Source organism: Festucalex cinctus, chromosome 20 (genome assembly GCF_051991245.1).
Source record: "Festucalex cinctus isolate MCC-2025b chromosome 20, RoL_Fcin_1.0, whole genome shotgun sequence".
NCBI classification, from domain to species: domain Eukaryota; kingdom Metazoa; phylum Chordata; class Actinopteri; order Syngnathiformes; family Syngnathidae; genus Festucalex; species Festucalex cinctus.
Window position 1 is genome coordinate 7203226 of NC_135430.1, and position 17656 is coordinate 7220881.

General features: G+C 37.9%; 2 protein-coding genes across 4 annotated transcripts in view; one reads left to right on the forward strand and one right to left on the reverse strand.

The window, feature by feature from the left end:
• Positions 1-8399, reverse strand: part of LOC144009269 (gamma-aminobutyric acid receptor subunit rho-3-like) — a 22356-nt gene extending 13957 nt beyond the window's left edge. The window contains exons 1-2 of one of the 3 annotated variants that reach the window (XM_077508907.1): positions 8181-8399; positions 5797-5897 (exon numbers count right to left, since the gene is read on the reverse strand). In XM_077508907.1, the coding sequence (XP_077365033.1) occupies positions 5797-5897; positions 8181-8384 (305 nt within the window). In that variant the 5' untranslated portion in view covers positions 8385-8399. Of the gene's footprint in view, positions 1-5796; positions 5898-6723; positions 7109-7159; positions 7291-8180 lie in introns of those variants that run through there. The other 2 variants (XM_077508908.1, XM_077508911.1) reach the window with 2 other exon arrangements.
• Positions 6726-16008, forward strand: LOC144009272 (uncharacterized). The gene is made up of 7 exons (XM_077508916.1): positions 6726-6812; positions 8207-8509; positions 10489-10773; positions 12372-12701; positions 12800-12907; positions 14181-14243; positions 14906-16008. Exons 2-7 carry the CDS (start codon positions 8383-8385, stop codon positions 14977-14979), a joined length of 987 nt encoding a protein of 328 aa, XP_077365042.1. The 5' UTR covers positions 6726-6812; positions 8207-8382; the 3' UTR covers positions 14980-16008.
• Positions 16009-17656: the final 1648 nt, after the last annotated feature.

The following is a 17656-nucleotide window of genomic DNA, read 5'->3' on the forward strand; positions in this document are numbered from 1 at the left end:
CGCTGAAAACAAACCCCTCTGACATTTCACCAAACAGTTGCCGTGTGAGCGCGCGCGTGTGCGCCAGGAGCAAACTCCACCCACATTGTGAAAGAGAGCGTGTGTGTGAGAGGGAGCGTGTGTGCGCGAGCGAGTCTATTCTCTAAATAACCTGTTGATCCAGTCAAGCTCGGGCGCTCGCGGGGCTCTCTCACTCACTCTTCCTCCTTTGGCCTCAAGTCAGCGTAAGTGTACCCCGACTTCCTCACGTCTCGCTCCTCTCTCGCTCTTGGCTGGTTCTCACACAAATCTGCCCGTCTTCTCATGTAGCATTTCAAAACTCGCATTGATGTTTCCCTGCTCTCACTTCACTTAAATATTTACTGACTGCTCACACATACTTATTGACATTTCAATCCCTACAGTTTTGTTCATCTCGCTCTTCTCACACATTTCTAAAGGTCTCACATCTCGCAGCCTTGAGAAGTCTCACCTCTCTCTGGCCTGACATTTCCCAAACGCATTCAGTATGCCTCGCTTGTCTCTTGCTGTGAAACATGCATGGCTAATTGGGACAGAATCTCATGTTTTCTCTTCCTCTCACACAGCATTTCTCCCCTCTTACGTCTTTTTGATCTCACTTTCCACATTGTTGCGCGTCACTCCTCTCACAAGTGACGTCTCTTAGTAGTAGTCCGACTCCTCTCTCAGGCTTCCTGACATCTCACACCTCTCAGTTGTGATCTCACTCGTCTCAGGAATATTTTGATTGCTCAATCATCTCACAGTCGTCAAGACGTCGGGCCTTTCTCAAAAATCTCATGCCTGAAACGTCTCGTCCAGACGCTGAGCGATCACTTCTCATGGACGGATGTCTCGCGCCGCACGGGGATGAGCTGACTGCTTCCTCTCACTGACGTTTCCGACGTCTTACTCCTCTCACAGTGTTTTACAAATAACAGTCTTACACTGGCGATAACGATTTTCACAGTCTCCGATTAAAAGCTGAAAGTCAGAAGGAAAGTTTGATGCTCTTCATCATGATCTTGGTGTTCGTTTACCAAGAGCATGGCGATGACAAAAAAACAATCTAATTGCGATCTTGAAAATTTACAGTGTTGATAAAATCTCAGATTTGAGACGAGTCTGAATTGATTGAATTGTTGACCAATTTAATAAAATTGCTTCACTTGGTAACACACAAGTTAATTAAGTTAATCCAAAGTGAAAAGAGGTTTAATCAATTTTGAGTTTGTTAAACTTAATATATTAATTTAAATGAAGTTAATCCAAAATGAATCCAAAGTGAATATATCAATATTAATGAACTCATAAATTAATTAAACTTAATATTTTGTTGATCAATTGAATAAAATTGCTTCAATTGGTAACACACGATTAAATTAAGTTTAATCCAAAGTGAAAATAGGTTTAATTAATTTTGGAGTTTATTAAACGTAATATATTCACTGGAATTAAATTAATCCAAAATTAATCCAAAGTGAATATATTAATATTAATGAGCTCATAATTAATTAAGCTTAATAGTTTGTTGATCAATTTAATACAATTGGCTCACTTGGAAACACACGACTGAATTAAGTTTAATTCAAAGTGAAAATAGGTTTAATTAATTTTGAGTTTGGTAAATTTAATATATTCACTTGAATTAAGTTAATCTAAAATGAATCCAAAGTGAATATTTTAAGATTAATGGACTCATAATTAATTAAACTTAATATTTTGTTGACCAAAATAATAAAATTGCTTCAATTGGTGACACACAATTGAATTAAATTTAATCCAAAGTGAAAACAGGTTTAATTAATTTTGAGTTTGTTAAACTTAATATATTCACTTGAGTTACGTTAACCCAAAATTAATCCAAAGTGAAAATGGGTTAAATTAATTTTGAGTTTGTTAAATTTAATATATTCACTTGAATTAAGTTAACCCAAAATTAATCCAAAGTGAAAATAGGTTTAATTAATTTAGAGTTTGTTAAACTTAATATATTCATTTGAATCAAGATAAACCAAAATTAATGCAAAGTGAATATATTAAGAAATGAACTCATAACTAATTAAACTTAGTGTTTTCACTTTGGATGAATTTAATTCAATCGTGTGTTACCAATTGGAGCAATTTCATTCAAATGGTCAACAATTCAATTTGTAATCTTAAATTGATTCAACAATTCTCTCTTTTAGAGCGTTTGATGCAAATCTGTTCAGCGTTTTTTGTCTGAGAGGAATAGCGAGGTCACGGGCAGTGGTCAAAGAGTAACAAACGCCGCTGATAAAGTGGTTAATAATAAAGTGGTTATTAATATCATGCGCTGGGCTGGCGCTCGCTCGGCTCACTTTGAATGTGCAGCTTGTCATCGATTCCCACTGACTGACTTTTCTCTATCAAGAGACAACAAGCACTGACACATTTTTTTTCCCGAACCACTCCTGATGGCGCTCTGCAAAGGTTACACTTGCATTTCTTTTTTTTCTTCCTATTATGGATGCGCGTGGATCACTCAGGCGCGGATCAGCACACTTGATCTGGCTTTTGTGCTGGAGCGTGACAAGTTCTTACGTTCTATCGTCTCACTCATCAAGCTCAGATCAAGTCAAGCCAAGTCAAGCGGGGCGGACGTCGGAGATAAAAAAAAAAAAAAAAACATTCTCAGGAAGTTTGACTTTTGAATGTTGGACTTGAAGGTGATGAAAAGAGGCAAAAATCCTCCGGGATCAAAACCTGGATTCGCCCTCGAGGAGTCACACATGCTCGGTCACGTTCTTCCTGTGTCCACATCAGCCGCAACCGCTCGCTAATTATACCTTTCTGTTTTGTTTTTTTCTTGTGTCTGCGTGGGCTGCCAAAGATCCCAAGAAACGCAGTGGACAGCATGGACTGAAGCCTGTGTCCGTTCTCAGCGGGGAAAAAAAACAACAACAAAAAACATGTCAGCGTTGGTTTGCATCTGGGTCTACTTCCTCCTCCGGATCAGCGCCGCCGCCGCCGCCATCCGGGACAAGACGCCAGGTGAGACACAAGCACGTCTTTGTCCCGCGGGTAACCGGCAACCCCCCAAGGGGGGTCGCTCGCTTTTGAAGGGGAAATGTGACCCAATTGGATCACATGTCAGGCTAGAAGCGCCCAAAAAAAAAGATTTCCAAAAGAGTTGAAAAATCCTGAAAACAATCTTGCGTCTTGAAGTCATTTTCTTTGAAAGCGTTTTTGAAATGCCAGAAACAAAAACGAGCAGAAATGTATCGGCGACTTTTTGAAATCACAAATCGAGTATTGTTATTTTGAAAAGGGACTTGCAATATCTCATTTTCATGAAATGTGAAATTAACTTGCATTTTTTTTGTTCTGGATTTTAGCAAGAAACGTGAAATTGAAGCTTTATTGGGCTTGATTAAATTTTAAAAATGGATACTTGACTCATTGAGACATTTTCAGCAGCAACAAAATAATATTTTGTCCAGAAGGAAGTTGCTAACTTCGTTATTTTTCATTAGTAATACGTTAAAATACTCATTTTTACACTTGCTGTCGACTGAAGATGACATCCCTACTTTTACCAAACAACCAATCATGGCTCAGTTTGCTGACCAAACCCAGAAAACAGTGTCATAATTGGTCGTTACCTACTTCCTCAGCACTGATGATGTCATCTTCAGTCGGCGGCAAGTGGGAAAATGAGTTTTTAAAGTTATTAAAGGGATACTTGACTCATTGAGCCATTTTCAGCAGTAAAAAGTTTATATTTTGTCTATAATTAATGTGGTAACTTCATTATTTTTCATGTGCGATTAGTACCTCTAAAAAGTAAATTTTCTCCTGATGACATCACCCGTGCTGAGGAGGTAGGTAACGGCCAATCATGGCTCAGTTTGCTGACCAAAACCCAGAAAGCAGGTGAGCCATGATGGTAGTTATTACAAAAAAACGTCCAGCAAGTGGCAGCAGAGTATAAGAGATCAGCCAGCGCCATGTTGCAACAAGCTCTTTTTGACAGTTTTCACCAGGAATGTGAATATTGATGAAACCTAGCTATATTCTAATGCTAACTGCTGCAAAGCGGAAGCAGGTAGAAATAAGACTTTTTATTTCCTGATGAAAGAAGAGACTCTAATCTTTCTTTTGGTATGTTCCATGTTGTTATAGCAAAAGAACAGAATATTCTGTAGGCCTTGCAAAATCCGTCCAAATCTAGTAAAACAGCCAGGAGCGAAGGGGGTTGCTTCAGTCAAAATGGCTGCCAGTTAAAGAGTTAAAAGGGGCTTTACTGTATTCACTTTATAGTTGCACTTCCCTGCCTCAGCTTGTCTATAATCTAGCGAGCGTTTAAGATTTTATTTCCTTTCCTTCATTCAAGTCGAGACTGTCTGCTGAAAGAAAAAAAAAAAAAAAAGTCTTAAATGGGATGTCAAACCCAATTTCTTTTTTTTTTTTTTACAATAATATTTTCTATGCAGTGCCACTACTCTAAGTATGTAAGTATGGTATCCTGGTTAATAATGCGTGAGTGGAATATGAGTTCAAACCAAATCATCTCAGTCTATTTGTATTTTTTTTTTAAATGTATAAAAGCACAATTACTGGAAAAACATATTTAGCACAAGGTCATGTTATTGAATTGTTTTATTACTTTGAAAGCGTCTTGACTGTTTGCTGTCATTTATTTTGTTTTGATCATTTTTTTATGATTTATTTATTATATTTTATTTTTTATTATATTTATTATTAGATATTAATTTTTTATGATTTTTTTATCATTAGTGGGAGATATCACAAGTTTCATTTTTTTTCTGTCCCCTTTCATTTCTTTTTTTTTCTTTTACAGAATGAAATTAACATTTTGAATTTATTTTTTATTTTTTTTAAATTAAGCACCGAATCCAGCCATTTTTATCCATCTCAGGGAGCAGCCATTTTGCCACTTGCTGTCGACTAAAAATGACATCACAGTTGCGCAGGGCTCAGGCAACGACCAATCACAGCTCACCTGTTTTCTGAAGCCGAGCTGTGATTGGTTAACTGAGACCTGGGCAACTATGACGTCATCTTCCGTACGACAAAAGTGTCAAAATGGCTCCCACGAGATGGATAAAAATGGCTGGATTTGGTGCTTAATTTAAAAAAATAAAAAATATATTCAAGATTTTTATTTCATTCTGTAAAAGAAAAAGAGAAAGAGATGGATCAAAACAGCTGGATTATTCTTCATAAGTCATATTCCACAAATGTAATATTAATCAGAATGTCATGTTTAGACGAGTGAGGTCACATAAGAAATATTATTGTCAAGAAATGTTAAAGGTTGACTTCCACTTTAAAGCCACAAATACGCTCACATTTGGAATAATTTTTCTATTGTCTCATATTACTCCACATTTCCACAGCTGTCCGTTGTTTCATTCATAAGACGACAACAATCTGTCTTAAGAAAAGTCACAATGAGGCAACGTCGGCCTGTTAAGACAAGTTAAGCAGTTAAGTAAGCGGCAGGGCAAAAATGCGCTGCGGGGTCTTTGATGACCGTTTCGCTCCACTTCAGACTAATTGCAGGTCACGTTTTGACGTCTGACGTACACGACTAGATTTCTTTGAATGACAGCAAATTAGGATTCGGATTAGAAATTGCAAGGAGGAACAAACTCAAGCTAAAACTAAATGTACTCCTCCCAAATTTCACATAAACTTGTGATAAATCTGACATCTCTGCATAAAGTTTTTTAGTTTTTGCAGCATTCTTACTGGAAAGGAGAGCAAGTCGTTTACTAAACCAAACATGAAGAAAATGAGAACACTCACATGCTAGCTGCTGTTTGCAACAGCTCACGCACACCACTCACACGCAGACTCGCCGACGTCGCACGCCACCTCAGCAGGCCCCGCCTCTTAAAGACCCACATCTAAAACACAGATATGACAATATTTGCAAGGGTTTTCAAATACATTTTACTATGTGTTTAAAAAAAGTGGGTTTTGAGTGAGGAAATATATTATTGAGTTTATGACTTTTTATCCTAACAAATGTCTTCATTTATGACTTACTGTAATTCTCATGTTGCGACTTTTTATCTTGACAAAACGTAACCTATATAAAAATATTTTGCAGACAACTTTTTTATTCCTAATCAGTTATTTTAGTGAACTAAAACTAATGAAAACGAACTGAAACTACATTTTATTTTTACAAAACTAACTAAAACTAACTAAACTATAATGATAGCAAAAATGTCATTCATTTTAGTCTTTGGTAATTAATTTAATGCATGAGCCTTTGGGGATCTTTTTAAATGAGATTTGAAGTAGAATCATTTTGATTTGTTTTTTTTTTTATACCCACTCACACACGTGGCTTACTTCTTGTAGGCCACATACATGGGCCGCTCCCAGGTGGAGGATGGAACCCACGCCAACCGGCACCAAAGGCAAGTGACGGTTCCACTCCTCCACCTGGAGCCCTTCGTTTTGATATTAACCGGAATAAGGATTGTAGGTGTGACGTCATCTCAGCCAAGAGAAAAGCACCTTCAGATGACGTTGCTCACATGCTGTTTTTTTTTTGTTTTTTTAATATTGCGCACAAGTCATACTGAACTAAAACTAAGCATTTATTAAATAACTAAAACTAATAAAAACAAACCTGAAAACTAATTAAAACTCAATTTAAAAAACAAAACTCAAAACGAAATCAAAACGAGCTAAAACGAAAAATTCCAAAACTACAATCACCCTGTTCGTCATTATGTTGAATATGATGATGGAAAATGTTCCCGTCTGAAGCTAAAAATCTTCTCTCTCGCTTTCTTCTTGAAGAGCAGGTGAGCACATCGGGGATTTTTTGTTTTTGTTTTTGTTTTAGCTAATCCGCGCAGTGAGTCGGCCAAGTGACTCATTGCTTTGCTAGCGTCCGTCTATTGCGGCGATTATTGAGCCAAGGAATGACGGGAACGTCCGTCCCGACGTCTGCTCTGGAGCGGGCAGGCAGATGCCCCCGGGAACGACGTGCCAGGCCGGGAGAGTCAGGGCCTCATTTTAGAGCCACAGAACACACATCACACGCTCCTGCAGGTCAGGAGTCGTTCGGACGCCTGCCACTTAGCAGAATACAAAGTAGAAAGCATGTTGAGGATGTGTTCCACTTCCTCTTTCCACTTGATGAACACACCTCGTCATGGCCTGCCGGTGACGTCACCATGATCCAAAGGAGGAAGTTGCACCCGCTTAAATACGTCAGTACGAGCATCAGATGCTAACCCTTACACTGAACTAATCACATGATGATTGGTATTGGTAAACATCCCAAACTGCAGTCGCAGTTGCTAGGCCACGCCCCTTAAAGTCACAAAGCTACATATACCATTTATTGCACCTTGTAGAACAAAATATTTATTGAAATTCTTTTTACTGTCGTTTTAGATTGAAACAGTTTAATTCTGCATGCCTCAACTCTCTTCAAGTGCTTTGGTAAGCAGTACGCAGCAGACTCACTGGCTCCCTCTCGCGGCCATAAAGGCACACTGTGGCTGTAATCTGCTCTGTGGCTGGCTTCGGTCATGCTACTTGTGTAGCAGTAGTGTCAATTACTTATGTATTAATGTATTAAACGTCAGTAATTTGGAAGCAGGGTTATTATAGTTTGGAAATTTTCGTTTTAGTTAGTTGTTTTTTTGTTTTTTTTGTTTTTTTAATTTAGCTAGTTTTAATTATTTTTCATTGTGGTAAAAAAAAAAAAAACATGGAGCGACGTCATCTGAAAGTGCTGCTGCTCGATGACGTCACTTCAATGTGACACACTTTCAAACGTCCTTTTTCCGGTTAATATTACAATAAATGTACTTAAAATCGCATTCAACCTCATCCCAAAGGCTCATGCATTAAATTAATTACCAAAGACTAAAACAAAGGATATTTTTATTATTAGTTAGTTTTGTAAACATAAAATGTAGTTTCAGTTAGTTTCGTTTTTTAAAAAAGCATTTTTGCTTATTTTATTTTAACAAAATTGTTTTTTTAATTTTATTTTTACAGTTAGTTTTAGTTAACTAAAATAACCTTGCTTGGGAGTTGCTTAAAACTTACTGAGAAAAAAAAAAGACTGATTGAATAAAGTTGACTTGACTTTGATTTATCTTGGCATTTGAACAAGGGTGTGTAGACTTTCGCCATCCACTCAGGTTAAAGCTCACCGCAGGCTCCTCTTCCTGTTTTCCAGATGAAACGGTCACATGTCTGGTGTCGTCGGAGTGCCACCTCCCGTGCACGTTCCCGCCCGCCCCCAACCAGAGCCAGAGCGTGCGCTGGTTCCGGCAGGACGCGGTCATCTTGAGCTTCGGCGGCGAGACGCTCGAAGCGGAGCCGCTGGCTGGGCGGGCCGCCGTGTCGGCGTCCATGGTCGCGGGGGGCAACGCCACCCTAGTCCTCAAAGAGGCGGGTCTGAAGGACCGCGGCGTGTACCGCTGTCTCGTACGCACGTCCCAGTGGGAACACAGAGCCAAGGTCGTCTTGAAGGTGGAGGGTACGTTTCATAGACCAATATGCCAAAAAGTGATGATTTTTGACTCCAATGATTTATGACATCACCCCCAATAAAATATCAATTTTCCAAGCCGCTTATCCTCACTAGGGTCTCAATTCGAAGTAATAAAATATGAACTCATCAGCATAAACTGTACAGTTTTTTATTTCATACCTTTTTTACACTGTTGCATGTGGGCATGTCAAAAACTTTTGAAGGGTCATAAATAGGTTGTGATTTTTTTTGGTTGTTCTTGTATATATTTTTTACGGCTTACAGGTGCACCATTTTATTGTTCTTGGTTGTTATAAATCATTCTGGTGCTTTTTTTTTTTTTTAGTGTGGGGGTGTCAAAGTATCAAAGGGTAAAAAAAAGTGGGTCATAAATAGGGGTGTTAAAAAAAAAAATCGATTCGGCGATATATCGCGATACTACATCGCGCGATTCTCGAATCGATTCAATAATAGGCAAAATCGTTTTTTTTTTTTTTTTTTTTTTTTTTTTTTTTTTTAGGATTCACACCTTAAGCATGGAAGAATGTTATATGAACGGAACATTAAGCCTTAATATTTTATTTTAATGCTGTTTAAACATGAAACAGATTACAACCTCTATAAGACTGAAATTTCAGATAAATAAATAATACATTTTCATATAAATCTTACACTCTACAAGCTTACTGATTAGTATTTTCTAAATTTGAATGAAAAAAAATCGCAACAATCGACTTATAAATTCGTATCGGGATTAATCGGTATTGAATCGAATCGTGACCTGTGAATCGTGATACGAATCGAATCGTCAGGTACGAGGCAATTCACACCCCTAGTCATAAACAAAGGGTCACAAATCATTATATATATAATTTTTTTTAGGTTACTAGTGTTCTGTTTTAATCAGTCTACCCCTTTAATCTTTCACAGTTGATTCTGTGTGATAAATTATTGATGGGTCATAAATCAAACATGTTGGGGTCAAATTATTGCAGGGTCATAAATCAAGCATTAAGATACAGAATGTGGTCCTTTTTTCCTACTTTACTACTACTTATTAGGGCTGGGTATTGATTGTAATTTCCTCAATCGATTCAATTTCAATTCACAAGAGTACAGTTCGATTCCACTTATTTATTTTTTCTGATTTGATTTGCTTCACTTCAACTTGATATCAATCGATCAATTATTCTTAAATGTCAAGGGCAAGATAAAAACTTCAATTCCAAAGCAAATTTTGCAGAGGAAGTAACACAAACATTGACAACAATCAAAAAGGATGACGTGAAATATTTTCATAATCTAATTCAATAATTGTAAATATAAATTAAAAAGATTCTGAAAAGTCAGGTCTTTCATAAATGTAAGCGAAAACTTTTAAATTCATATGAAGAGTGAATGTCATGAAAAAGGTAAGATACAAAAAAAAATTGACTTTAAAATTCAATTTTCTTAAGAATTTATGGGAAAAGAGATGTACACAAAATAATTAATTCATGGTTTTATGAATTGATATCAGGCTGGAAAAGGCAAATCGATTCAATATCGATTATTCAATTTTTATAAACCCAGCCCTACTACTTATTAGGGATGCAACGATAACAGCAATATCGTGATATCGCGATATTAAAACTGCCAAAATATCCCTTGTCATGTCACGATATTATAAGCAGCACATCTATTAAAAAATGTCAAGTTGATTTCAATTTGTGTAGTTCTAGCACCCTCTAGTGGCTCGTTTTGTTAGTGCAGTTTAATTTTCATACAGCATGTTTTTTGCCCTTCTATGTTTAAAATCCACGCTAAATATCATGACCTTTTTTGATATCGCCATCCTTCCCTCAATATCGTGATAATTATTGTATCGTGATATCGTATCGCGATGTTTGGATATCATTACGTCCCTTGCCTACTACTGCTGTTTATTGCCTTTTTTCCCCTCCTACTAACGTAACCTACTCTTGACTCTTTTTGTGCGTGTGCAGCGCCCGTCCGTGGCCTTTCCCTGGAGCTATCGCGGCTAAGCGGCTACGAGGAGATGAAATGCACCGTGCGGGACGTCTTCCCGCCGCCGCGGGTCGCCTGGGCTACTGAGCCGCCCACCTTCCAGGACCTGCGACCCATCACGCGCATGCTGGCCGACAGGCGGGGCCTGTACACGGCCGACAGCAGGCTGAAGGTCCTGAAAGGTCAGCCGGACCTCATCTACATCTGCAAGGTCGGCACATCCTACGGCGGGCCCACGTGGACGTCCTCGCTGCGCGAGAGAGGTGAGACCGGACAACCGAATCGACACTTTACAGACGATTTTCTTCTCTAGGGACTAGGGTTGGGAACCTCTGGGTACCACACGATATGATATGCGACAAGGCTCACGATAACGATTATCTCACAATATGACAATACCGCGATTATCCATATATTGGTCCAGCAATAAATCCACGATAATCTACGATAAAACTATTCAAGATATTTGTACCATCACTGAAACACAATATTAAAGGGATACTTGAACAATTTTCAGCAGTGAAAAGTTCATGTTTTGTCCAGAATTAATTTGATAACGTCATTATTTTTCATGTACAATTAATACCTTTAAAAACAATTTTTTCTTCTTGCTGTCGACTAATGATGACATCATCTGTGCTGAGGAAGTAGGTAACGACCAATCATGGCTCACCTGTTTTTTGGGTTTGGTCATCAAACTGGGCCATCGTTGGTCATTGCCTACTTCCTCAGCACAAGTGATGTCATCATCAGTCGACAGCAAGTAGAAAAAATAGTTTTTAAAGGTATTAATTGTACATGCAAAATAATGAAGTTACCACATTAATTAGACAAAAAATGGCTCAATTAGTAAAGTATCACTTTAAAACTGGTGTCTTCTTTACAGTGAGTACTTTAGTGTATTTTTTTTTAAACAAATAGAGATGTCTTCTTAACAGAGACAATTTTCTGTGAACAAATTTGTCTTTCTTAAACACTATTGTCATGCAACATCGTCAATTGTTGCATTTTATAAAGTGTGACACAATTTTTTTTTATAAATAAAATGACTTAAATCCAATGAAATCAATATTGATATTACTCAGAAATTGTGTGCTTCAAAAAGTCGAAACACAAAATATGTTTTAAAATGTTAAAATTGAAGCTATAATACACATTTTTCATAGAAACGTACGCAAAACGGACAGATAAATGTCTTCCGCAAGCTCATGAGTCTTCTTCACCTGAAGATTGCCGTACATTTCTCCACCACCCTTATGAGGCACTCCCCCTAGTGGCCCGCCAAGCAATAGCTCAATAAGTCATGAACAATGGAGCCGTGGTTTGTGGCTTTATATTAACTACAAATATCGCGATACTTGCGTAATAAAATGACTGAAATATTAAACCCAATGAAATCAATATTAATATTCCTCAGAAATTGTGTGCTTCAAAAAGTCGAAACAGAAAATATGTTTAAAAATGTTAAAATTTAAGATATATTTTTCATATTTATTTTTTTATTTTATTTTTTTTCATAGAAAAGTATGCAAAATGGAGTCAGTTGCTGGACAGATAAACGTCTTCCACAAGTAAAAGTAAGCTCATGAGTCTTCTTCACCTGACGACTTGCGTCCATTTCCCCGCCACTCTTATGAGGCGCTCCCCCTAGTGGCCCGCCAAGTAATTGCTCAATAAGTCATGAACGACGGAGCCGTTATAGTGGCTGTATATTGACTACAAATATCGCGATACTTGCATAGGCATATTGATAAGCTTTCGGGAGACAAAATCTCACGATTTATTGCGATACTGATATATCGAAAAACTTTCTTGGTTTGGTGCTAACCTACATCCCGTATCCAATCACGTTCCCCGCCAGCAATAGCAGGAAGCGAGGGTCGTGATTTGACCATCCCCTGCTTCGCCCCGCCGTACCTGAACGGCCCCACCCTCCACTGGAACTTCTCCAACGGCGAGGACCCGCCGGCGCACATCCTGACCTACGAGAGCCGCTCGGGCCGCGGCGTGTCGGCGCCCGCCTGGGAGCGCCACGTGGAGCTGGACGGCTTCCGGGTGCCGTTCGGGGACGGCTCGCTGCGCCTGATGGACCCCGAGCGCGACCGCCACCAGGGCGCCTACAGCTGCGTCTTCTCCACACCGTACAACACGTACACCGAGCGCACCGACGTGGCCATCGACAACCCCGCCGGTGAGCTGAAGGGGGCGCTAACGTCGACGTCGGTCTCGATTCAATTTAAAAGACGTACAAGTGAGCGTGTGTGTTTGTGTGTGTGCGTGCGCGCACAGCCAATCGTAGCAGCTCGCCACAGACGTCATACTGGTGGATCGTCGGCCTGGTGGTTGCCGTGACGATTCTGGCACTGGCGGCCATGTTGGTCTACCTGAAGCTGCGAGGTGAGACCATGAGAAGCTTTGTGTGTGTATAAAGGTTATTATTATAGTTTTGGAATTTTCATTTTAGTTAGTTTTGAGTTTTGTTTTCTTTTTAATTAGTTGTAATTACTTTTCAGGGTGGTCCTTTTAAGTATTTGTTTTAGTTATTTAAAAAATGCTTGGTATTAGTTTTAGTATTAGCTTTCATTTTGTTTCTTTTTTTTATCTGTATTAACTTGTGCGCAATATTTAATGAACACCATAAAATTTAAGGAATGACATCATCTGAAGCTGCTTTTCTATTGGCTGCTGCTTGATGACGTCACTTCCAGGTGACATACTTTCAAACCTTATTCTGGTTAAATAAATAGAGGCAAAAAGTCACATTTAAAATCATCCCCAAAGGCTCATGCATTAAATTAATTACCAAAGACTAAAATGAAGGACATTTTCGCTATAATTATAGTTAGTTTTGGTTAGTGTTATTAAAAAAAATTAAAGCATTTTCATTTTTATTTTATTATATATATATATATATATATATCCATCCATCCATTTTCTTGACCACTTATTCCTCACAAGGGTCGCGGGGGCTGCTGGCGCCTATCTCAGCTGGCTCTGGGCAGTAGGCGGGGGACACCCTGGACTGGTTGCCAACCAATCGCAGGGCACACAGAGACAAACAACCATCCACACTCACACGCACGCCTAGGGACAATTCGGAGCGCCCAATTAACCTGCCATGCATGTCTTTGGAATGTGGGAGGAGACCGGAGTACCCGGAGAAGACCCACGCGGGCACGGGGAGAACATGCAAACTCCACCCAGGAAGGTCCGAGCCTGGACTCGAACCGGAGACCTCAGAACTGGGAAGCGGACGTGCTAACCACTCGACTACCGTGCCGCCCATATATATATATATATATATATATATATATATATATATATATATATATATATATATATATATATATATATATATATATATATATATATATATATATATATATATATATATATATTTTGCTCATCTGAATCCCTCAAATGTCAATGTTAAAATTATTATTGAAAAACAAAAGAGGCTAATTTTACTGTACTTAAAGACGTAACAGCTTTTTTTTCCTCCTTCTGTGTGTCTTTTTAAGCAATATATATATATATATATATATATATATATATATATATATATATATATATATATATATATATATATATATATATATAATTATTATTATATATTTTATATATTTTTTTCATTAGTTTTCGTTAACTAAAATAACCTTGTGCGTTTCAGGAAACACGCCGAAAGCTTCATCACGTGACCCCGAGGAGGAGACCGAGCTGAACTCAGTCAAAGGTACACTACAGTACAGAAAGTGCAGGATGGAAATACTCACACGCGAGCACTAGGTGGCGTCACTGTGTTGACCTGGCAGAGAACCACTGCAACGACATTGCTTAAAAAGACACACAGAAGGAGGAAAAAAAAGCTGTTACGTCTTTAAGTACAGTAAAATTAGCCTCTTTTGTTTTTCAATAATAATTTTAACATTGACATTTGAGGGATTCAGATGAGCAAAATAAATTCCAATGATTTTTTATTTTTTTTTAATTGTTGATGTAATATTAATAACAATTTAAATGGCAGGCTTAGTAAAATAAAATACAGTTACATGCACTTGACAATAGGTGTAAACTATTTTTGATCCATTTCATGTTAATATTAATTTAAATTAGTCCCCGAAAGATCAAATTTACTACAATAAAATACAATTAGTATATTGTAAATATATATTTGTTTACATTTTGACTTTGTATTAAATATTTTCCCCTTCAGGGATTAAAATTAGCACGATTAATTATGCTAAAATGTTATTTTAAAAAATATATGAATACACTCAATGAAAAACAAAAAAAATACATAATACATCTTATATCGTATATTGCTTCTGATTAATTTGACTCTATGTGTGATTGATCTCGCCCATAATTGTTTACGGTATTTTGTGACCTTTTCAGACTTGGAGGGCGGAAATGAGAACAGCAATCGTTTTGACGCTGGAGGCAACGACGCAAAGTTGGGCCTGTCCTGACCACACGGAACACCACGGAACACATGCACGCACACACACTGAACAAAGTTTCTATTGTAAACACATTTTGTATGAAGTGAGGTACTCACAAAAAGTTGGAGAGGTTGGGCCTTCAGTTAAAACTTGCACTACAAGCTTTACAGGTGACCTTTATTTGACCTTTGAATGCACAAACTGTTGAGGACTTTTTGCATAAGTGGCCACTGAAGGGCAAAATTCACAACGGTTGTTTGGGTGAATGAACATTTCACATCTATGCCTTTCTGTGACTCTTCCAGTCTCTCTGTAACCTGCTGATGACCCTCTGGCAAGGTTGCCATTGAGCTTTGAGTCTCATCAGCAGGTTGAGACTGGAAGTGTGACAGAAAGGCTTTGAAGTGGACTTCCTTGGAAAGTTGCTTCAATCAAAAACAAACCTTGCGAATTTGGCCGTTCACCTCCCAAGAGAGAAATGCAAGCCAGATGTTCTTCTTGCGAAACATGGAATGTAGGCGTGCTGTATGCCTAAGAAGGCTTGGTGGAATCTTTTTTTTTTTTTTGCTGACGTCCCGCCTGCTTTGCCTCCCACATTGATCATCTTCGGACCTTCAACAACAACAACAGTCTCTTCGATCCCCCAGTGAGAGAGAAGCACAAATGTCAACATCTGCTTGCGTAAACTGGACCACGGGGCAGAATTCCGACACAAACGCAATCTCCAACATGGCCACTCCCTTGTGAAACAAACTGAGGGGAAAAAGGTCTCTCTCTCTCTCTCTCTCTCTCTCTGCTGAACTCCATGAATGATGGTGAACACAAAAATTACTGACGTGGTTTTGGAGTTGGACATTTTCACGTCGAGGTGGACTCCCTTTTGTTGCAAGCCGTTTATTAATGGCTGCGTGTTGACTTATTTTGAGAGGATGGTAAAAAATATATATAAATAGACAAAGATTTTTGTGATGGCTGGTTAAGAGAGAGTACTAGACTGGAAATCAAAGAATGAAATATGAACATTAACAAAAAATAAATTAATATCTATATTTTAAATTGAGCAAAATAAGTAGTATATTGTTTCAATTGTTTTGTTCATCTGGTGTCTGATTTTGTGATACACTTCCACTCACTCTGTGACTTTTTACAGTGTTTTCTCAATATAACGCTGTTCAACTTTCACAGTCTTATAGATTGTTTTTTTGGTGCAATTTTCCATGTAGTGTATATATTTTTTTAATCTATGAAGGTTTGAACATTTAGACCTGATATAACTAGAATAAGTGCAATTTCTGGAGAAATTGAATGGGAATGCTGAAAGCTGAATGCTAAGCTGAATGCTTATGAAGTAAATTGAAAGATACATTTATGTGAAAATTACAAAGTTGGAAGATAAATGAATAAGAAATCTTGAACTGCAATTGAAATTACAATCCATTTCCTGAAACGATAGTCAGTTGGTATCAAACCATCAAATGTACTAAAATGTGGTACAAGCGAGGTTCGAACCCAGGTTCTCCATGGGGGAAGAAATTGCTCTAACGACTGAGCTAACTTGCCTTGTTCAAATTCATGGCTAATGGCGTATTTATTTAAAAAAATAGCTATCTGATGAAAGCCAACGTGCATTTAATCATTTCAGTGAAATTGCAATGCATTTCCTGAAATGAGAGTCAGTTGGTATACAGTTATATCACTAAGCATAATTGCCATGGATATATTTGCAATGTACAAATGGAGGTGGGATTCGAACCTGGGACTTCCTGGTCACTGGACAATGAACTGAAACAAGTGCGCCACTGAGCAGTATCAGAGAGCTGGTAATAATGATCAGTTGTATGTATGGAAGTGGGCATGGAAAGTGAGACTTAGAAAAACGTTCAATGTCAGTATCATTGAAAATGAATGGGGGAAAGTTGATATTTAACTTTAAATTGAGTACTGTAAGTAATGTGGAATAAGATGATATATACCCCGGAAGGCATGAATTTTTCAAGCAAGTTGAAATTTTGTACGGTGTAAATCGTAAGTATTATGTGGGAGTTGATTCTCGGCAAATAAGTGAGGAGAATAAAAATCTGAATAACATGTGGGATGCTTTCAGCATTCCCACAATAAATGTAAAAATAAAGACAAATTTGTGGCTTTCACCTTATCATACATATTTTTTGGAACGTAAACCCAGCGATAAACAAGGGAACACTGTAAACTCGTTCTGTGGCAGCTATTTTAGACAATTTAGAGAATTTTCAATACCCACCCGATATTGTGTTCCATTATTATATATACAGTGTTCCCTCACTATAATGTGGTTCACTTTTTGCGGTCTCGCTGTACTGCATATTTTTTTAGTGCAATTCTGCACGTATTATTTATTTATTTATTTTACAGTAATGTACCTATTATATCAAATTTAATAAGGTTTGAACATTGAGAATGATTAAACGAGAGAAATGTGAGAAAAAGTAAATGCCTCAAAGAGAAAAGTGTATAAACTGTGTGGTGACTGGTGAGGGTTTTAGAGTTAAAATATACTAAAGATAAAACACAAAGCTTGCTACTTCGCGGATTTCAATTATTGCGGGTATTTTTTTGGAACCTAACCCCAGCGAAAAACGAGGGAACACTGAACACCGAATCTACCAAATGAAAGAATATGCTCTCCCCTTTCTGCCTTTTCCTGTTCTTTTATAATAAGCAGTAG

Excerpts from the sequence above, each read along its gene's own strand:
- LOC144009272 (XM_077508916.1), top strand. The coding sequence starts at position 8,383 with ATGGTCGCGGGGGGCAACGCCACCCTAGTCCTCAAAGAGGCGGGTCTG. Across the intron at positions 8,510-10,488 it reads GGTCGTCTTGAAGGTGGAGG|CGCCCGTCCGTGGCCTTTCC; the intron begins GTACGTTTCATA and ends GTGCGTGTGCAG. Across the intron at positions 14,244-14,905 it reads CGAGCTGAACTCAGTCAAAG|ACTTGGAGGGCGGAAATGAG; the intron begins GTACACTACAGT and ends TGACCTTTTCAG.